This window comes from Parasteatoda tepidariorum, chromosome 1 (genome assembly GCF_982258835.1).
Source record: "Parasteatoda tepidariorum strain Cologne lab strain chromosome 1, Ptep-v5.0, whole genome shotgun sequence".
NCBI classification, from domain to species: Eukaryota; Metazoa; Arthropoda; class Arachnida; order Araneae; family Theridiidae; genus Parasteatoda; species Parasteatoda tepidariorum.
The window spans coordinates 54,365,188-54,388,362 of record NC_141755.1 but is presented as its reverse complement, the minus strand read 5'-3'; the positions used below and the strand labels follow the sequence as shown (position 1 = coordinate 54,388,362).

Genomic DNA, 23,175 nt, shown 5'->3' with positions numbered 1-23,175 from the left:
ATAAGTAACAATTAAATCAGTGATCTAAAATATCTCAAATAAGCTAAAAACGATTCCTATTTTTTCTTTACTTTTTTTTTCCTTTATGCACCTCCATAATCCTTAATGGGAGCAATGGATTTATATTGTCACACTTCTGAGGAAAAAACAAGAGCAAGGAAAACTCGAAGGGAGGGAGAAGATTTCGAATAAATAACGAGCTCCCATAAACTATATTCTTTGCCTCCTTAGTTTTCTCTAAACCTATCTTTAACGAGCTGCTAAAAACCATTTGCCTCACTCTACGTAATCCTCATTTTGTTGAAGAAGCCACACGTCAATCATTGGAAAGCTTTTGAATTCTGACTGGTCCGTAATAAAAAGAGGAGGAGTTATCTTTTTGTCCTTTTTTTTCCTTGTGGTTTGAATAAGAGATGATTATAACTTAAATAACTTGGCATGAAGCATAAGCATTGATTTAGTGAAAATATTACTTAGTTAGTGCATATCCAATCTTTATGTTGCGCCATAAAAACTTCATTAAAAATATTTTGCATTTAAAATTAAAGCAATTGAAAATTGAATATTTAATCGGGACAATCTAACTATCAGACTTTATCTAATCAGACGTTATAAATGTAAGTATTCTTATAACTTAAAAATTTATATTCAATGTCATTATACCATCTGTGTAAAAAATCTTTTAACCATGAAGCATTTTCTTATATCAGTAAATAAAATACTTACATAAATATGACAGAAAGCAGTGTTATTTGAAGCAATTAAAAATTAAATTTTGTATAGATCTTTTTTTTAAGTTCTCTTATTGTCAAAGTGTAGAAAAAATGCGCATTTGAAAGATGCATGGTAAAATTAACCTTAAAGTTTATTAAATTACAAAATAATTTTCTAGAAAAACTTAACATTTCATAAATTTTTCACAATTTGTAAAATGACAAAAATTTGGTAAATTTTAATTTAAGTCCAACTTTTAAAATATTTCTGAGAAATAATTTGTAACTCAAGAAAACATCTTTCTTTCTTTTATTTAAAAAAAAAAGGAAAAAAAAGAAAGAAATATTTAGGTTTAAAAAAAGTAATTGTTCTGAAAAATCTATTGTGTAATTTTTGTTTTGTTTTTTCCTTCAATATCACTTTTTTTTAATTGATAGTACATTTTTTTAGATAACAAATGATTCTACAACAATAAATTGTAAATTGAGTAAAATTTTAAGGCCAAACTTAGCATTTATTTTTTAAAAAAATGAGTAAGCTTTTTTCTGTACTTAAACAAAAAGATAAAACAACTTTAAAAAAATTTTATAATTTTAATTCATTACCGATATTGAGGACCTAAATTTTTTTTGAAAAAATGGAACAGGTTCCAGTTAGTCGTCAATGATTTTAACCAATAAAGTAAAAAAATACAAAAGAATATTACCTTCTTAAAAACTTCATTCGCTTCAAAAATATATAAATAGCAAATAGCAGTCGACATGCTTCAAGCGTGACTAAAAAAGAGACATAAGTTTTAAAAATAGAACTTTCACATACTATAAATTAAATTAACTCACATTTATTCTTTATATTTATTTATGCATTTTTATTTCCTTCGTTAATTTTAAAAAAAAGATATGTTTTAATTTTCTCCATTTATTTTAGTATTTCAGCATGGGAATTTTATAAGTGAAAACATATTATTTTTAAACAATACATATTAATAAAGTATACTCATTAGTAAACACTTTTATTCAGAGATTTTGTAATTAAAATGTATGACATCAGAAGATTTTTTCTTAGTGAATTTATTTTTTATTCTTTTTACTGTTGTTTCACTTTATAACAAGGGCTTATTAATAATGTAAGTGGAATTAAAAGTAATTTAACTTGCATGAATTTATTATAAACTGCCTGTAGTATAATATCAAGACTAATTTAATCATAATTTTAGTCGTCTGATTTGCATTTCTAATATTATAATGCATGATGACTAGCTCGAAATTTTTTTTTCAAGTAAAAGTTCATTTTTTGCGACAGATAAAAGAGACAAACATAAGTATATCTCTCCATTTTTGTTATCACGTGAAGGTCTGTCACGTGGCGGTTAATTCCTATTTTACAAATACTATTAAAATGTAATAGATTTCTGTACATAAAACAAAAATTCGTTAAAAATTTTAAAATTTTAAAAAATTATCTAAACATTTATAAATACTATTTAATTCAATAATAATTTATTAATAAAAATTTTAAATACGTCTTAATTATTTAAACCTTCATTTTTTAATAATAGTGCTACCCTATATTGTTTCATTCATGCTTTTCCCATTGCTATTTAATCTATACTTGCTATGTAATCTTTTGCCACTTATTAAAACAAATATTGCTTCTTATTTTACTCTGAAGGACTTTCAACTTTAAAAAAAAAGTATTATTATTAAACATTTATGAAATATAGAAATTCTGTTAGATCATCAATATTATCTTTTATACTTGATATATAATTAGATATAAATGTTTACATCTGAAAATGAAAAATCAATAACTTGCTAAAGATCAAAATTTGAAATGAATTTCTTTTCTTTCTTAATTCTTAAATAACTAGTAATTTTGGCAACAATATGCCAATACCTAGAATAGAGCACTTTCATTTACAGTCACAAGAAAAATCTAACACAAATCTATTCTGACACTGGTACAAATACAAGATAAAGGAAATTTTATCATTTATTTTTAGTTGCTTTTGAAAATGGTTGCATATTTTTTTTATGTTTGTGAAAAAGTTATCCTATGAAAAAGTTTAAAATTTCTTAAAGCATTTAGTTTTTGTAAAAAATTTTCTACAACTCAAGAGATATTTAAAATCACCAATCTTAATCATTACCTTAATTCGTAGTTTTCTTAAGTTAGTTTAATTATCTTAATATTTGTTTGTTTTTTTTTTTACTTTGATGATTTATTCCTAAATGAAAGCGAATAATCTGGTTAAATATGGACACCCTGGTTAAAAGTGAACTTCCTGGTTAAAAATGAACATCATGGTTAAAAATGAATGCCCTGATTAAAAGTCAATTCCCTGGTTAAAAGTTTACACCCTAGTAGAAAGTGAATACTCTGGTTAAAAGAAATTGAAATTAAATACATTTTGAAAATGTTAAGATGTGTACTATATACTAAGGTTTTTCACTAGAAAATTTGATTATCTTTAAAAATTGAGGTTTTACAATCTACCCTTAAAAGAGAACTTCTACAATATTTTGAAGAAAAAAAATACAATTATTATCTGCCTAGAAATTATTTATGCTTAGAATTCAATTTGTTTATTAACATTTCTAAGCAAATTTCTCCCCTCTTTCAACCAAAATTAGACTACTATATCCATACTACTCAAACGTTTAGAAGAGGATAACAAAGAACTCAACTGATTTGTACTTTGAAATTAAAAAATAAAATAACTTTCCATAATTAAAACATTTCAAAAATACAATATTTAATTTACTAAATATAGCATCCAAGTTCAACAACTAAAATATAGCAACATCCCAAATTTAAAACTCAAAAGGGCTTTTTTTATCGATTTATTTTCTTTTACGCTTCATGAAAAATGCATTTCTTCTCTATTTCATAGATTGTTGTTAAATTTATGAAATGTTTAATGTAAGAACTCTATCATCAATAACATCATTATTTTTCATGCTGCTCTAGTAACTTCTTTAAGACTTATTTTATTATTTACTTTAGTTTTTAAAAAAAAATTTAAAAATTTTTATACTTTAATCAAAAAGTTTGTAAAATTACTCTATACAGTATTAGAAATTTACAAATTGTCCTAATATATAAGGTGAATCCTAATATATAAATAATCTAAATATATAAAAAAAAAATTGGGAAATTATTGCATCACGAGCCGAAATATTTGCCAACATTATAAATATTGATTATTATAAAAAAAAATATTGAGAAATTATTGTATCACGAGCCGAAATATTTGCCAACATTCTTAAAGGAAGATAAATTTATTTTAGGGGAAGATCAAAAAAAAAAATCATTGTGTAATATAAGTGAACTAAAATATAAAAGTCCTCACATTAAATTAAATTTTTTTTGACACATAAATACGATTTATTTAATACATTTTATGGGCCCGGATAGTTATAGAAAAAAAAATTCAAGAGACATTTTAGGAATGCAAGACAAATTAAATATATATATGAAATAATTTTGAAATTAGATAAAATTTTATTTTACAAATTTAAACATAAAAACAGTTTTGATATAAATTGATTTAAATATAAAATATTTAGTTTAAAACTGTGGTTTATTTGAAACTGTGTATAGAAAAGCAAAATACAATTTTCATATACTCCATTATTCACATGTTCCATTAAACTACAATTATTTCGTATGTTTACTTTGGAAATTTTTTTTCCAATACCCACCCAATAGGCACTCATCATTCAAGTATCAGTATCGCAGATTTGTTAGCTACTCTTTAAAGGGCACCATATTTGGTGGGCTAACGTTGCTTCCACAATAAGGAGAGGTAGTATATAAAGAATGAAAAAACATCCATGCCTTGCCCGGGAATATTTAGGAAAATTATTTGAAGGATTTCGGAGCACTTAAGCCTAAATATGAGCATCTGCAAAAGATAATGGGAATGCTTAATTATTAAAATATATTATAGCTATTAAAGCAAATATTTTAAAGCATACAAATTTTAATTAATTCCTAATATAAATAAGAATACTAACTTTGCTTCGTAACTATAACTTCGATAACCTATAAAATCTTATTTCGGGTAAAATTAACTATAATATTTAACACAATGTATAAAATATTTCTGTGGCGTGATGCGTATCCCAAAAACTGTTTTTGTACATCATATTTTAATGAATGCAAACAGTAAAAACAGTTCCAAGAATGCATAGTGTTAATGCTTCATTAAAATACTGTTTAAATTATTGATAAAATATTGTCTCATTAAAACTGTTTCATTAAAATATTGTTCTTTTTTTTCATTTTTAAGCATTATTTAATAAAGTAACACACTTTAAGCTTCTTTTTTTTTGGGGGGGGGGGGGTAACAAATTAGAAAACGCCATCTTGGAAATATTTATTACAGAAAATGGAGATTAGCTTATGCTTTAACATTAGGGTAAAACAAAGCAACTTACTCACATTTTTGAAACGACTCATTAATTTCAAAAAACAAACCTTATGTATAAGGGAAGTTCATCGTACTCGGGTAAAAGGATTATGATTAGATTTGTTTTTTATAATAACATCTTTCTTTATAGCAAATGCATATTATTCATAGAAAAGAACGAATTTTGAAAATGACATCAAAATAATAAATACCATCTCTTAATGAATTTTAAAAAAAAGTCGTCTGAAACTCATATTTTTCATTAGTGGATAAAAAAAGTCGTTTGCTATTTATAAAACGACTTTTAAAAATTCATCGCCTAATGTTTTAAATTGGAAAACAGTAAAATATTTCTTTAACTTTAAACCTCAACATTACAAATTAAAAATTAAAAACCTTACAAATTAAAAAATTTTTAAAATTTCCAAACATTTTCTGCAAGAGAATTTCTTACACAAAAAGTGTTTGATACTATTAAAGACGTTATACACTGCTGTATATGCTGTCAGAAAACAGAAAGAGATCATTTCATACCAATAAATTTTTAAAAGTGAAAATCTACATTAAAAGGTTGCAAAATTTACTTTTTCTGCTGCACAGTTTCTTACAAACACGCGTACACACAATCCTGCAAAATTTTATTTTAAAATTCTGTTTTATACAACAAAGATTTCAAAATGAACTTTCAAACAACAGCGAAAATCTTTTCAATGAGCAGTTTTAGTCAACAAATTTGTTCCAAAAATTTGCTTTTACATTTTTGAGTTCGTATTTTTTCTTAGAATAAGTTTGTTTTTTCTTGCATAACATGAGGCATACCGAAACGCCTCTTTAGTTAGCAAATTGTTCTACTAGATCTAAGTTTTACAATTTGTGCGAAATTTCCCACTTTTTCAGCATTTCTCATATGTTTAAATTTTATATGAAATTATTATTCTATTTTAATCTTTTAGTCAAATGAAACTGAACACAGTCGAGAATGGAAAATATTCTTTTTCATCCTGGGAATTCCTAAATTGATTACCTCTTCTGAGAATTCTCAGGCAAGTTTAAGAGTGACCTTTGAAATTATACAACTAAATTTACTACGTAATGATGTTTTATTATACTATTTCAAGAAAGTGCTTAAGGAAAATACGAGAAACTCATTCTTTAAAATAATTAAGTTTTTCTTTCAAATTTAATTCATTCTTTCTTTTTTAATGTCGGACAATAATAACATAAAAGTAATAACTGAAAAATCGTTTTGATCAACAAAAATACGAAATGAATGTAATTAGTACTTATAAGAATGGTAGTAGAGGAATAACACGTTGATAATTTTCTGCCATCACGTGGTTTTTAGATATTTTATAAGTTTCATTTTATGAATAAAAATACTCGCCTACGTTTAATAATTCTATTCTTCGATTACTTTATGTAAAAGATAGCTCAAAAATTCCTCTAAAGATAGCTCTAAAAGCAGAGAGATGTCAGGATGGAAAGTTATGGAAGGTCGCTGTGACCTCCTAAACATTTTCACTATTCGGCAAATTTTTCTTGACACTCGTCACATTTACGAAAATATATTTTCTCTTATTTTATTTAGAAATCACATATGGAATTATGAAAATTGTGTCTTATTTGGTTTAAATTTATTCGGCGTAATTAACTCGTAAAGCTCCAAGGATTGTAGAGTAATAAATAGCAGAGAGCGTAACTTTAATGTAATTAAAATATAATATTAAAAAAAATATCAAAACATCAAAATTGGGTATTAAATAAAACTTAGTAGAAAAAGATAAGAATCTCACTCGGAAGGACCTGCGTTAAAATTTTTGGGGGTTAGCGAGCGACAGCGAGTAAAAAGCCGAGCCCTCTTGTGATTGTTAAAGAAAACATTAAGAAAAAACTATGTGCCGAAAAGAATTTCACGTCCATTCTTGCGAAATCCTTTCTACTCTGTAAGAAATAGTTAAGAATTAATTCAAACTGGAAATAGTCAATAGTAACTTTAAAATAATCATTTTTATTTTCTCAGTTTCAAAAATGGTTTTAATTTATTTATTGAATTATTACGTGGATAAACTGGAAAAAAAACTGCATAGTCACGTCTACTACATCCGTATCTACTTTATAATTGTTTACTTTTGAAAAGTCTAATATCTTTCGCCGTTAAACAACCGACACCTATTACACGGCGTTAAACACACGGCGTTAAATAACCGACACACTAATTTTGAACCCAACCCATAAGTCGAATTCTGGATCAAGAATAGGGACAAAATAGCTTTTATTGTGAACTTTTTGATACAAATAACCAGAATTTGTGTTGCATGGAGAGGAAAACCACGAACAACTCTTTTAGTTAGCCTGACAACAAGAGAACTCTAACTCATTATGCGTCAACCACTCGTATAGTTCATCAGCTCTGTCGTCTGTCCGAATCGTGAGCAAAATTCGTATCGACCAGGCTACCACTGGGATTCGAACCTGAGGAACCTCATCACTTCATTGAGAGGTGAGCCCTCTTTATCCTGAGCCAACGGGATTTTATACGCAAACATTTTAATTTATAATCGGGGTTAAACTTACCTAATCCTTGTCAGCAAGAAAAAAAAATCATCCATACATTTTCTTTCTGGTGCTAACATTATACTTGAATGCCCATTTTTAAAATGAGATCTTGATTGAATCTTTTACATTAATGTATTTAAATATTCATAACATAAATGATAAAATAAGAAATAAAAGTATAAGAAAATATCAAATCTTCTTCATATTATAATCGTATAAATAAGCAATATAATAATGACGTTCACATAATCAAAAACTATATAACATAGCATCTACTAGACTACAGAATTATTATTTTTGTGAGATTAGGATCAATATCATTTATTAGAAGGCAATAAAAACCGTAACAAAAGTTTACAAATATATATATATATCTTTAAAGTACCTCCAAAGAAAAAAAAATTCTCACATGTCTAAAACTCCGTATCAACTATCAATAACAAACAATTTTTTTATTAAAGGGAAAAAATAACACCAGCAAAGCAATCTCAAATCCAATTCTTCAAGTAAACTTCAGATCTGCTTCTGAAAAAAAAGAAAAGAAAAAAAATGATTTTGATCACGACCACCAACAGAGATGAGATTTCAGTAGAGTTTATAAACTAAATCAAGAGAGGATTTATTTTTATTTTTTATTCGATCAAATAATAAAAGGCTCTTTTAAGGGAATTGCGTTAACCCAAAAAATTGGCCTCTTCTCAAATAACAACAAAGCGGCGAATCAAAAACTGCTTTAAAATAAATAAATAAAACTAAGATATCAAAAAAGGAGATTTTTTTCCATCAAAGTTGCCACCCGTATATTAATTATCTATAGTTTTAACCAATAAATATCAGTTTTTCTTTTTTAAATGATTCATTAAAAATGTTTCTAAGTGGAGCATAAAATTCAGCAATTAATCTACATTTCTATTTACTGTATTTCTATCAATCTATATAAATTAATTGAGTCAGCAATTAATCTGTATATATATTTATCTTATGTGGCACCTTAAACTCGGGTTTCCTCTACCTATTGGGTACACTACAGTTAATTAATTATGTTTTTATGTTCTTTCAAGTAATTTAAGCAGGTTTAAAAAAAATGTATATTTTAAGTAAACTAATAAATCCAAATAAATATATATAGATTCATTTTGTTAGATTGTCTTTAGTAATAATTTAATTAGTGCTGAATAGTTAGTTGCACGTTAAGTATTTATTTAGAAAAATTTTGTATTTTTATAGAAATAAAAACTTAGTTATGAAGTAATTATTTAGATCTATTTTTGATCCTTTCTAAAATGACTGTTAAAAGTTGGTGCCGCATATTGTCGCACCAATAATTGTTGACGGAAATTGCATTTTTCGAGCTATAACATATGGATGAACCGTGGTGGCTCACACGCCTCCCAATGATGTAGCCCGAGCTCTAATCCCAGCGATGTCTGGTTGATAAGAAATTCCACACCTCTCTCGTACCGACCATAGTACTGACGTAAAATATCCTCAGTGGTAGACAAATCCTAGGTTAGAGTCCCCCTGCCGTCAGTGAACCGTGACAGGTTTTCATGGTTTTCTTCTTCATGCAACGCAAATACGAGTAAATTCAATCAGAAAGGCCTCCGCGAAGGCAAATTTCTATCAATATTTGATCCAAGATGTATCAAGTATTGGGAAATTCTAAATTGGGTTCAAATTTACAAGGCTACGGAGTTGAACATTGGTAGTCGTAAACTCAAAAATTGGATCGGCTCTTCAATGACGATTATAATAATAAAGTAAAATAACTAACATATATTATTTATATATATATATATATATATATATATATATATATATATATATATATATATATATATATATATATATATATATATATATATATATATATATATATATATATATATATATATATATATATATATATATATATATATATATATAATACGATACTCAAGTTATGGCTCGAGAGGCCCGTGAGGAAGTAGTGCAGTAGATAATGGAGCATTAGGATTAGCTTTCTATCTTACTTCACGACAGAGATGGAAAAAATTGTAATACTTTTGCTGCTCTCTATGCTGAAATGTCCTGAACTTATACTTACGGTGGTTTGTATGATTTAATGGCTGCCGGACAGGTTTTAAATTATTATAAAATTCAATATATAAAGAACTTTGACAATATCATGAACATCACTTGAAAACAGTTAAAACTGAAATCAAAATATTTCGGCATGGATGAGGTCGGGGGCAACAGCTTGAGAGACGGTGAAAATATTTGGTTATTATATTGTATAAAACTAATTAAGGTGTTAGGATTGGGGGATGGGTTAAAGAATTGGAATATTTAAGTATAATTGTGACCTTTATTCAGCTTGACTACCATTAGAGTTTATATGTTGTACAGGATAATTTCTGAAGATGACAAAGATGATCACCAAAGGCGGCTAGTAGTAGCAATATTTTTATTCAACAAAACCAATTAGGTACTTGCGCTTGCAGCTCAAGAAGAATATGATATTAAGCCAAACAATGTGACTTCACATGATTGCACCTAATCACGTGGTTGTGCTTAGCTGATTAACACTACAGCAATTAGGCTTGGTTTATAATCACGCTGAATCATTTTTCAGGTAAGATTTAATTGTATATCTGTAAGTGAAAACAAGACCTGTACGAGTACATCATGCATGTGAGTGGCTTTATAGCTTAATGGCTTATGAATCGTGGTATAAGCGAATGCCACGATTTACCTACGTGCGCGTCACCACTATCCAATTGAAACAGGTAATTATCTTTTACATATTATGCATTTGGCAACCTATTCATATGAAATTTCGCCACAAAACAGCATATTTTGTCAAATATGTAGATGCAAAACAAAGAATTTAATCATTACGTATCATTTATAAGTTTTTTACTCAGAATTTTTTTATTATTATTTCTTTTTTAGTTTTTAAGCATAGGTGTTAGCAGGATAAACTTAAGGTGCATTTTTGAGACGGCATAATGAATTTTACTTGTCATTGGTAATTTCTAAAAACATTTAATATCTGTACGCGGTTGAAAATTTCAATGTTTGTAAAACCGTCATGTCTAGAAAGTTAACAACAGATATAGTAAGATTATAAGGCTCAGCTATACTCTGTTAAAAGTTTTGTAAAGTGTTGAACCATAATATCATTCAATTTCATTACAACTTTATATGATGTCAAATTGACCAATAAAATCACATAAATGAATGGCTATTAAACTTGATCACGCGATACTTTGATTTAAACATGCAGGCTGTTCAATTTAACACCATAATACTTTTTAAACAAATTAGCATAATAATAGGGTCCAAGGTATGGATATGAAGGTTTAACTTTGAACCCAGTTTTCTCAAAACGTATTATCAGGCAAGTTAATCCATATCGGTCTTTATACGATATTATGATTCAAAATTAATAGAAATGTGGTTCAATTTAATGCGTTTTTAAAGTTACTTTAAATTTGCACGTTATTACGGTTCATCATACCTATATTATGTGCATAATCGTGCATAATTTTTAAGTTATTATACACTCTAAAAGTTAATGAGATGTTTCTTGTTTCTTTTTAAAAGTGGGAATAAATAAAAAAAAATTGCCTATAATTTAAAATGACGACATAAAGCTAAATAATTTTTCTATTTCAGTAATATTAATGAATAACAAGGACAAAAGTTTATTATTGCAGCGTGCGAAAGTCGTTCTGCAAAAGACATTAGCCCCCAAAAGTTATCTAAAAAAAGCACACAAAATAAACTTCTCGTACCTTTGATACACAGTTTATACAAGAATTATATAGTTGTAACCCTATTTATAGGAGGTACCAACCACTGTACCAAAATCGCTCTTCTAACATCACCACCACACCAATGGGAAAGAATTATTTGACGTGTGCTACTCGCTTTTCCATGCTAATTCCTCCATATATTTTGGATAGAAATTTCGCCCCATGAAATCTATAATTAAAAAATTTAATTAAATTATCTCATTTAAATCATAAAAATTTTAAAATTATAAGCTTTTGTACTCATTTTTATAAAAAATTTTACATACATATAAGTTTTCCTCCCAGATTGTAGGTGTTTTATAATATTTTTCATCGTCCCCTACCCTGAATTCTTGAAACCATTTAGCAATCGCATGACTCATAAACGTGTAATTTTAAATCTGACTCAGAAGACAAGAAAATTTCTACATCAAACATTGGTACAGATATACATTTTGTGAGGTCAGCTTACTGAACATACTTTTATACTGAGGAACGATGTTATGTTTACAGCCTCTTGGATTTTTCAATGCATTCTACTAATTCGTTTTTACTTTAGATAAATTTTCCTAAAAATCGGCCAAGAAAAAAAATACTAAATTAATAGTTCGAAGAATCACCAATCCAGAATTATCAATTTAGAATATTTATTAAACTGCATTTCCCTTGATATTTCAGTTTAAATTACCTATTTTATTTAAAGTGAGTTTTCATTAATTTGGTCAAAAAATAAACTGAAATAATAAATAACCAGTTCTCCATCCGTTATAAGTCAATCAGTATTAAAATTGCAAAACTGGTATTTAATATTTTGCTATTTCGGATTATAATAATAATATTTCTTATTTTTGAAAATTAAAAATTTTTTATTTTAAAAAGGAATTAATAACTTGGGGAATGAGACTTTTACGGGAAAAAAATAACCTATACAAGACTCTTTAACTTAATTTATTTTAAATTTCATAATTAAATCATTACTTTATCTAGGTATCATAAAGGAAGATGCTAGTAAAATATCATTAATGCATAACAATCATAATAACTAAAAAAATATTCCTTTTCCGTTCATTATATTTTCCTAGTTTTGTGAAATTGATTTCTTTTCAAACCCTTAATGTTCAAACAAATAATAATAAAACATGTAGTTTTGATTACATAAATTAAGATAAAAAAACGCTTCCTTTAAAATTTACAAGGTTTTTTTAACTAAGACCTCTATTATCTGGCTCAAAGCAATGAATGCAGCAATGAAAATTAATTTAATTTGAAATTAACAGACGATGCTTAATTTAATCAAGCGTTCTAATTGAATTTTGGAAACAAATCTTCCAATGGAACATTCTAACGGAATTATCTCAATAATTGTTAAACCGTGGAAAGCTTAATAAGCATTGTATAACATTATAATTTAAGTTAATATGTTAATGTTTGGAATTCGTTAAGGTTATTCAATATTCTTAATGTATAAAAGGAGTTACTTCAAAATTTATAATTTCGCAAAAGATAAGAACAGGCACATATAAATTTTAGTACAAATGTTTTGTTTTAAGTTTTGGTATAAAATATGCTCTTTACAAGCAGGTAAAATTCACCTCGGATGGTAATAAAGCTGACCTGTGTTTCTTATTTGAACAACTAAATTTTTAAATTACAAAAAAAAAAAAAAAAAAAAAAAAAAGAACGAAATTTAACTATAAAAGCATGAATAAACGTTCGACCTGTCAGATATTACCTAGAAACCTAATTGTAGTGATTTTTTTCCCTCTTTCTTTAATTTTGTTTTGATCAATAACAGGAGAGAAAAATTTAAGCTCCTTTTTTCTTTTTTTTTTTAATCTACATTATTATTTTTCTCTCAATTAAATGAATGAGCAATTTAAATTAGGTAGCTTTATGATTTACCCATATGTTTCTTATATGTATATATAAACAAAAAAGATTATGAAACACAAAATTAAAAATTAAATAAAGAAAGAGGCTTACCTTCATCATGTCATCTTTTTCTTACTTCTTATGTCATCTCGAAACAGCAATTTCTTAAAAGAAAAAGGAAAAAAAAGGGCTTCTTACTAAAAAAAGAGTGCGAAAACTACAATGAAGAATCTATTTAAAAGAGTGATAAAATTTTTATAGATAGCTATTAATTAAGAAGATTAATTTTTATTTTAAATTACTTGATTTTGGTGCGTTTTATTAATTTTTACAAATAGTGTCTTTTATTTTATTTTTTAAAGAGAAAGAGAAATTTAAAAATTGTAACAAACATATAACAATATATATCTTTCCTCCCAGAAATCTTTCCTTCTTTTATTTATTTACTAGCCGCCTAAGGCGGCCAGCTGTCCGCCACGCTGAAGGTTTTCACAAATAAAGTTTTTTAAAACATAGCAGGAAATCTGAAGATTAGTGGACAATTAAAGTGTTCCTGTCCTGCAATTTTGTCTTCATATCCAGTTCTGCTGCAGATGTGTTATAGCTCTTGAGGATGTTTGAAATTATATAGCTACAACGCTTAAGAAAAAAAAAACTAAAATGCCAAATACATGAAAAGAACACGAAAACGAATAAATTTTTTATGGTATCAATTTTTATTTCTATATAATTTTTTATGGTATCAAATTCTATTTCTATATCTGTTACGTCAAGCACCCAGGTATTATAATTTGATCTAGTTGTGCTTGTATAATTTTGATCTAGTTGCGCTTTCTACGTCATTTTGTTAACATCGTTTGGTTTGTTATTTAACATAGTTTGGTTTGTTATTTCTAAGTTAACTTTCAAAACATTGGCTGGCATCAGCATTTTTATTCTTTAAGTTGTTTATTTTTTCTTTTGGAATTCGTTCCTTTTTAGCGAAATGTTTTTCAACCTAATCGAATTCTTTGCCGACTGTTCTCTGTATATATAAAGAAAATAAAGTAAAAATTTTTAAAGTGTTGTGAAAAGAATTTTTAGTTGTACAAAGTACTACAATATCGCTACAAAAATTATCGTCTTCGCTTAAGAAAAAAAATAGAGCGTGGAAAGAAGAAGAAAAACTTATTATAACAATTATGAACAGCGACAAATATATCAAAGCGAAGCGTTCTATTTACGTATCGAATATGTTGCCACATTTTTAATTCAAAAGTTAAACTTTTCTCCACTTTAATAAATGTAAACTAATGCGAACTTTACAATTAAATTATTAATTCCTTCGTATATTATTGGTTTAAGTTGTCGAAAATTAATATTTCAATTGTAAGGTTCGCATTAGCATACATTTATAAGAGTGGGGAAAAGTATATGCATTTTTTAATAGTTTTTTGAATATGGCTCTTTGAAGACGAAAAAGCAGACGAAAAGCATAGACTTACAAAATGACTGATAACTAAATAACTAATCCAAATTTTTGAAAAAGAAAAAAAATACTTCTTCATTATGTCAAAACACAATTATGTGCCGAGTTTCGTGCCTGGGCGAGGCTTCTGGGGCGATATATTGTGATTACAGACACACACACACACAGCCGCTTTTATTATTATGTATAGATGTATAGATTTACCTTCTTTTTTTAACGACAGGCTAAATTACTAGCCCACGTTTAATTTAGTTTTCTAACATGCCGTTTGCTTGCATTTAGCGTACTGAAGCCGATTACAGTTCTTGACTCTAAATTTAATTTATCAATTAAGCTTTTTCGTAGAATGTCTAGTACAAATGCTTCCAAAGCAGGATTTTTCGGTCCAGCCATTTTGGTCCCGTTGCCATTTCAATCCCGTTAACGTTCCCTTCTTTGCTATTTTTTTATTTTTTTTAATTTTTTATCTTTTAGTAATTTAAATCTAAGAAAAAGTTACAAAATATGCAAAATATTTCTGGTAATGATCCTTATTTTTATTTTATTAATTTTTAGCTGCAAACATTTTACCTCAATTGGGTATAATATAGCCTACGTCACAGGTTGTGTTGTTCCTACTAAATTTAACCCATGAACGGCATTTTCTGCGAGCCTAACTTCAAGCCACAAATAAACAAACGAAGTGTTCGATCGTTTTAATAGCTGCTCGCCAGATTTTATTGCATTATAAAGAAAAGTTATTGAAACTAAATACAACTAAATAAACAACAACTAAAACAAATAACAACAACTACTAATAACAATAACAACAACTACTAATAACAATAACTAAATAAACAACAACTAAATTCCATTCGTTTAGCATTGCGTCATATGTTGTTCCTACTAAATCGAAGTAGTTGTGTTTTTTTCATATTATACCCAATTCTAACATTTCCTCATTCATTCATTCATTCGTTCGTTCAAATATTTAGCCTCATTTCAAACATTTTCTTAGTTTCAAGGTAGGAATTATTCGAAAAGAGTTTCCAGATTGCAGTAGTTCATCAATTGCAGATTGCAGTAATGATATAGTTAGCACAAAAATCCTTATTTATTTATTAATACATTTACCAAACTTTACAATTAAATACATTATTGCATAATAATAATTAACATAATTATATAAATAATGAAAAACAAAATAATGGGGATAGTTTTCATTGAAACCTAAAAAATTATTCCTCTAATTCATTAGAAAATTATGAGCAATCCGTCGTAAATGGTCTTAAGGTTTAGTACGTTTAATTCGACGCTAAATAATTTTTAAATACTTAATAACCATTAAAATTCCCGATTTTCTGACACTGGAAATAGAAAATAAATAACTAAAAACAATTATGTTTAGGGAAATTGAATCATATTCATAACCATTGTAATAAAACGAAGTAAAAAATGGAATGGAATACTTATATCAAAATAAACGAATCGAATCACTAACGGATCACTGAATCTGGTAGAGACCGAATCAGCAATGGGACCGAAAAGACGGGACTAGAAAATGTCATGAACCGATTCCAACTATGTGTGCTCTGCTTTTCTCTTCTGAAATTCTCAATTTCAATTACAGCAGTTTGGGCAGCTTCTATAAGCTTTGTAAAGTATTATCGAATATCTTGGACATTGCAATCTACCAGAATGATAGAAGAAACCGCCTTTCCTTTCAGATCCCTTTAATTGATACATCTTTATCATTACAGATTATGCTCCAAGATGGTTAAAAGAAGACGCAATTCAGCTATTCTAATGCAAGACGAAGACACCAATGACTTCGATAGCTTTTTCCTGTCCTCTCCCCACCAACATTCTTCCTGTGGATCCAGTCCAGAAAAACCTGTCCAACGCAATGCTGCTAATGCCAGAGAGCGTGCAAGAATGAGAGTGCTGAGCAAAGCTTTCACGCGGCTGAAAACCTCCTTACCATGGGTACCACCTGACACAAAACTGTCCAAACTAGATACACTGCGCCTGGCTACAACTTACATAGCTCATCTTAGAAAAATCTTAAGAGAAGATGATTCTGGATCCAATGACCAAGCGAGCAATCACTCCAAGAAAGACGGTCGTCCGATCACGTTTGTAAGTTCCCTTCGTTTTATCATTTCTATCAACTATAACAGTCTTATAGTCTTCTATATACTACTTGAATTTATAACTTAACGTCTTGATTGTGTTGATTTTATCAACTCGATGCCGTAACTGTGAAGATGTATACTTGCAACTGAAATTTCCTATTGTCGCTCCATACCTCTGTTAACAAATGAAAAACAAGAAGGGGGTAAATGGTTTATGTCCGTAAAATATGACTCTGAGAAAAAGAGAATTGCAAGGATGACATGGATGGATGAGTGGATGGACTGTTCTTACCCATCTCAACAATGTATTAACTCTTGGGGAGATTTTCATGTTATTAACTTGTTAAAACTTAGAAATCCTCAAGGTGTAACAGATGACGATTCAATGGAAAATAAATGAAATGATAAAAAATAAAAACATAAACCATTCTTTTCCCTTGATATATCAATTCATAATTTTATTATTCATAATTTAATTATTTCATAATTTAATTATTTCTTTTTCGCATTGGCAACAAAGAACTGAAAACTGAAATATCAAGCGAGTGTATAGTCATTAGCATGACAAAAACAACACCTAGTTTTTTTTTTTAAAAAAATAGGTATTTTGACAATAAGTGTTTTAAGGCCCTTTAAAATGTATTAGTACCGAAATGTCAATCAAAGTAAATCATCGTGTAAATCAAAGGTTTCACCAAGGTATTTGTATATTTTTTATATTTTAGAACTTTATTTTTAAAAAGTAACAGGATATATTAAAGTATATTAGTTTGTAATGTGTGCTCGGATTGCAAAGCGATCCATAAGGAACTGAGAAAGCAGTTGCAGAGGTTCGCGAATGCTGCGAGTAGGAGACGTAACTCCCCCTAGTATTATATAAAATACTTATACTTCAGTATGTGGTAATAAAACAATGATACTCAGTAATAGAACTTAAAAATGAACGTTATCATGAAGAATTAACGGCAGCTTTCCTTTTTTCGTTCATTTATTTATTTTTTTGAGAAGACAGGAATCCGCCCAACTGAATGTGACACGAATGCGACCCAAAATTATGGAAAAATCCGGTTTTATTACATGCAATTTCTTTTTTTCTTCTTTGTTCAAGTGGTTTTAATTGGATTAAACTTTTTTTTTCGTTTGCTGGTTTAAATTTCCAGTGGCATATTGGAAAAATAGAGGAAATATCCGATAAAATCGGAAATTGAACAATTTTGTATTTGTCATTACAACTCATTTAAATTTTTTAATTTCGTGAAGTATTTTAATACATTTTACGCACAATAATTTTTAGGACAAAAAATTGACTCCTTAAAAAGCTCCTTTTCTATTCGGTAATCCGATACATCCATTCTTTCAGTCTCAAAAATAACATGCATTGTTTAAATATTGGAAGCAAGGTGTAGTGTGCTGCCTTATGTTGATTGAGGTGAAAGCTAATTTTTTTTTTTCTCAATGAAACAAAAAGACAAATTCTGCCAACTTTTTCCGAAATCCTTTCTGTGGTGGCATACAAAGTGATGAAGCTCAGCTGCTGAAATCAGTGTCGAAGAAAAGAACGGTCTGTTCATCCGGTTTACCTAGTTTTTTTTTTATTCCTCCCCCCCCCCTCAGTTGAAAAAATGGCAGTAGCTTATAATTTTTTAAAAGTAGAAAAAATTTTGGTTAATTTGTTTTAGTTATCGACTTTTCAGATTTAAAATGATTTTAAGTAATTCGAATTCCGCTGATTAACTATAATTGTAAGCTGTAATGTATATTTCTAATTTTAGTTCATTTTCCTTTTAATTTTAAAAGTATTTAATCTTTCTTAAGGCTTATAGCATATCTCTGCAAATATCGTCATTGATGTTCCATTGTTTTTTTAGTAAATAGACTTCTAAGCTAATAAAAAAGCTGTGAACTACAATGTTGCTTATTTAATAGATGTAAAATAATTGGATGTTTCTGTCAAATATGGATGTTTCTGTCAAAATTCAAACTGAGAAATATTGCCAAATGTTTATAACTGCATTCGAATAGTAACTTACTAATTTAGGACAAAATGGGATATTTAATTACGAATTTTGCTTTTATTATTCTTATTTAATTTTTAAAATAACTGAAACTAAACTTTAAAATAACTAATTAAGTAATTAGTTATTTTGAAACTTTAAAATAACTAAAGATGTAAAATAACTGAAACTTAGATGTGTTTTTTATAGATGTTTCTGTCAAAATTCAAACTGAGAAATATTGCCAAATGTTTATAACTGCATTCGAATAGTAACTTACTAATTTAGGACAAAATGGGATATTTAATTACGAATTTCGCTTTTATTATTCTTATTTAATTTTTAAATATTATCTTTCATAGATTGAAAACATTTTGAGTTCAAATTCAAGGTATATTTAACCACAACTCAATAATTTTTTATTTACTTTTTTTTTTTAAACACCAGATATTTCAGAAGTGCTATTTCAACAGTTTTCTACTTTTTCAAATATTATTTATTGTATATTAGGACCTTTAAATTTATTTTCCATTGTTTTATTTTGGACGAAATAAAAATTTCATTTATTCCACTTCAAATCCGTTATTTTGGAGAAAATTCACTATTCCTCTTCTCTAATTTTATTGCAGCTTTTTTAACTGCAAATGCTTATTATCCACCTGTATAAACCTGCAAATGCTTATTATCCACCTGTATAAGCATGCAAATGCTTATTATCCACCTGTATAAGCATGCAAATGCTTATTATTGATCCGAAGACATGGCATCGCAATTCTGATCCTCTGCAGAGGGGATGGCTCCCCTGCTTTGGTAGCCTGACGACCTGCGAGCGAAGTCGAGCACTTTAAGGTAGAACAGTTTAACGAGGACCGATACCACGCACCCTCGGTCCCTACTCAGGGTGATTAAAGTGGTCACCCACCCGCTTACTGACCGCAGCCAGTAATGCTTGACTTCGGTGTTCGACTGGAAACCGTGTCTTTACGATCAGTCCACTGCGGGACAAATAAAGAGAAAATTTTGCTGCTTTTACTCTACATGTCTCAGCTGTAAATAGTTTTTTAAACTTTTCTTTTAAGTAATTGCCCAATTTGAAATGATAAAATTCAAAATTAGTACGAAATAGATTTAATACATCCAAAGAATTTTTTTCTTTTTAAATCACGTTCTTAAATTTTGCGGTAAGAAAGCCATTTAACCATTTCGTTTCAATCATCCATTTTATTATTTCAAATTCATATTCAGAAATGTTCATATCTTATTCAATATCATATCACGATATATATTTAAAAAAAAAATTCCTGAATGGCAGGCGCTGAACTTTATTCGTTTCGCCTTAGAAGATGCCAGAGGTATTACTCATTTCGCGTTACTCAGTGGACACCTGTGAACCAAAGTCACGGAGCATTGCCCACGCCTCACTGCTACAAACTCGTTCATAGGGTGGGCCAACATTCACACATAACACAGAAGAGGACAACACAAGAGGGAGAAACATCCATGCCCAGAGCGGGATTCGAACCCGCGACCATTGGCTTCGCAGTCAGGCGCGATTACCGCTCGGCCACCAGGCTGGCACATATAACAATTTAATAAGATATGAAAATGTCTACATCCTAAATACAGATCTGTAAGCGAAAGCAAAGAGCTCGTCGCACTCTACAAATCTACATCTTATGACTCTTTTATTTCTTCTTTTCAAGTCCCGCAGTGGACTGATCGTTAAGACACGGTTCCCAGCAGATCACCGAAGTCAAGCATCACTGGCTGCGGGCAGTGTGCGGGTGGGTGACCACTTGGATCAGTCTGCGTAGGGACCGAGGGTGTGCGGTATTGGTCCTCGTTAAACTGTGCTACCGTAAAGTGCTCGACTTCGCGTGCAGGTCGTTGGGCTACCGAAGCGGGGGTGCCATCCCCTCAGCAGAGGATCAAAATTGTGATGGCATGTCTTCGGATCATCCTCAGGGATGTTTCCCAGACCGTCGCCAATAGCCCATTGTGCAGCTCTAGTGCGAGGTAAATGAACTACAACTGCATCATTTATAAGTTTAATGTAACAATACAAATCATATAAATTTCGATGATTAATAATTTTTTGCAGAGTACCTGCAAAAAATTAGTTTGCAGATAATCAAATTAAGCAATCAAGTTTTAATAAAGTTAAGCAATCATGTTAATTAGTTTTGCTGATAATCAATATCTTTGAGTGAATGAGCTTTAAAATAGCGATCATGAAGTTTAATTCGAAGTAGCAATAAATGCAAAATATATAAATAACATTAAGGTGCTCAAACTATCTAACGATCGCTTCTTTGGAACCACATTTTCTAGGTTAGATAGTGTCAATTTGAGTGTCAAAATCATTGATAAAAAGGGGAAATGTTTATTCAAATGAAATATAGATTTTTATGTCTGATTTCTTTTAAACTTTATTAATCATCTACTAAAAATAATTATCGTATTTAAAATGAATCCTCAAACAATTAAGATTGTTACTTCAGGGTTCCCACTCAATTTTTTTTTTAAAAAATTCAAGGACTTTTCAGTGACTTTCAGGCACCTGAAATCATATTTTCAAGGTCCTATTTATTGATATAGTTAGTATGCTAAAATGCAAGTCAACCAGATTTTATAATTACGTAGAAGTAAAAATAGTATATTTTTAAAGCACAATTAAGTTGACAAAAAAAATTTATTTATTAAATTTATCAAGTTAACGTTGTCCAATAGTTGTAGATTGTTTAATATGTGTTGCCTACATCTACCAATACAAATGTCTGATAGTTATTAGATCATATATATTATTAATGGCTGATAGTTATATATTGATTAGAATATTGCTGTTTCAAATCACTTTGAAGACTATAAAAAAATGACATTGGATATTTGTCAACTTTTAAAAACTGGCATCAGGAGGTGAAACTTTTCATGAAATTAAATGAAGCAAGTTAGAATAACTTATAGAATTTATTGTATAACTGCACAGTTATTAAAATACAAAGACTCTTCTCTTTGATTTGTTTAAATCAAATTTGAGGTTATAGAAACTTAGAAAATGTTGAAATTTCATTCAGCTACTTTAAATAGTTAACTCGAATCAATCAAGTCTGCTGGCACAAATTCGCCCTTTTAGAGTTAATTACCGATAATAAAATGGCGATATTCGTCACTTGAATATTACGGTAAATAACTGATTATCAACAACAACAAAAAATCCACCGTTCTGACACGACGGTGCAAAACAATGCTTATATGCAGATATGAGTTAAAATTAGCTTAGATCAAAAGCTATAAAAAAACTATTCATTCCCCCTCTCCAACTTCAATTTTCTTTCGAATGAGATGTGAAATATTCAGAAAAAAAAATATATTTAACTATTTAGTCCTATACATTTAATATAGTTTAATTTTATTTTCAGACATGGCCTTTCATAGTCAATAATAGGCTCAATAGCAGCAACAGTTCTACGACATCAAATAATTCCGTCCACACAGATATGACTGAAAATCTGCAGAATATGACTGAAGCAATGTATCACAGTTATCCCTCGTGTGACTATATGCCTTACCATGATCAAGATAGAAGGGATTTAGTAGGACCCTATCTGCTATAAACTTTATGAAAATAATGTTCCTATAAGCAAGAATATTTTTTATTTAGTAGGTATTTTACACATGCATCAATTAAATATCCACCGAGCTTATTTCTTGTGTATTTTACTATAAGTGCAATAAAATAATTTATTTACAACTCTGAGAGATTTTTTTTTTTTTGCAGTAGCAGACGATTTTATATTATTTATGAATATGCTACAAGAAAAAAAAACAGGTCAAAAGCAACTCTGAGACCAGTTGATGACCAATGAACATAATGTATAAAATGACTAAGAATGCATGGTTAAGTACCGTCATGTGGGGCTACTTTATACAGGATTTCGCAGTTTTCGTACTTTGACAAGTAAAAAAACTATGTTAATTCAAACTTTAGTAAAATTTATCGATATTATATTCATAACTGGACTCAGACGAGTGAATTTGATCAATATTGGCATTATTTGTATGTAATATTTACAAATAATAAGTCAAAACATACCTTGCACAAAGTAGCCCCCAAGTGGGGCTACTTTGTGCAGCGATAGGAATTCAGTTTAATAATCATGTTTTTAGTAAAATATTGATATAAAATTGTTAAAAAAGTTAATTGTTGACATTTTTAATAGCAAAAATATCAAGATATGTAAAGATATTAGTTTGAAAATAATTT

The 23,175-nt window shown here is 28.7% G+C and overlaps 1 protein-coding gene across 2 annotated transcripts; it reads left to right on the top strand.

The window, feature by feature from the left end:
* The first annotated feature begins 397 nt into the window (after positions 1-397).
* On the top strand, positions 398-22,662 carry HLH54F (basic helix-loop-helix domain-containing transcription factor HLH54F). 2 transcript variants are annotated; one of them, XM_016056198.4, is made up of 3 exons: positions 398-617; positions 16,543-16,921; positions 22,331-22,662. In XM_016056198.4, the coding sequence occupies exons 2-3, from the start codon at positions 16,556-16,558 to the stop codon at positions 22,523-22,525; spliced, it is 561 nt and encodes a 186-aa protein (XP_015911684.1). In that variant the 5' UTR covers positions 398-617; positions 16,543-16,555; the 3' UTR covers positions 22,526-22,662. The 2 variants fall into 2 exon arrangements, with proteins under 2 accessions (XP_015911684.1, XP_087020460.1); XM_087164334.1 differs by lacking the exon at positions 398-617 and adding an exon at positions 10,319-10,452.
* Positions 22,663-23,175: the final 513 nt, after the last annotated feature.

Coding starts and splice junctions, on each gene's coding strand:
- HLH54F (XM_016056198.4), top strand. CDS start 16,556: ATGGTTAAAAGAAGACGCAATTCAGCTATTCTAATGCAAGACGAAGAC. Junction 16,922..22,330: donor ACGGTCGTCCGATCACGTTT/GTAAGTTCCCTT, acceptor TTTTATTTTCAG/ACATGGCCTTTCATAGTCAA.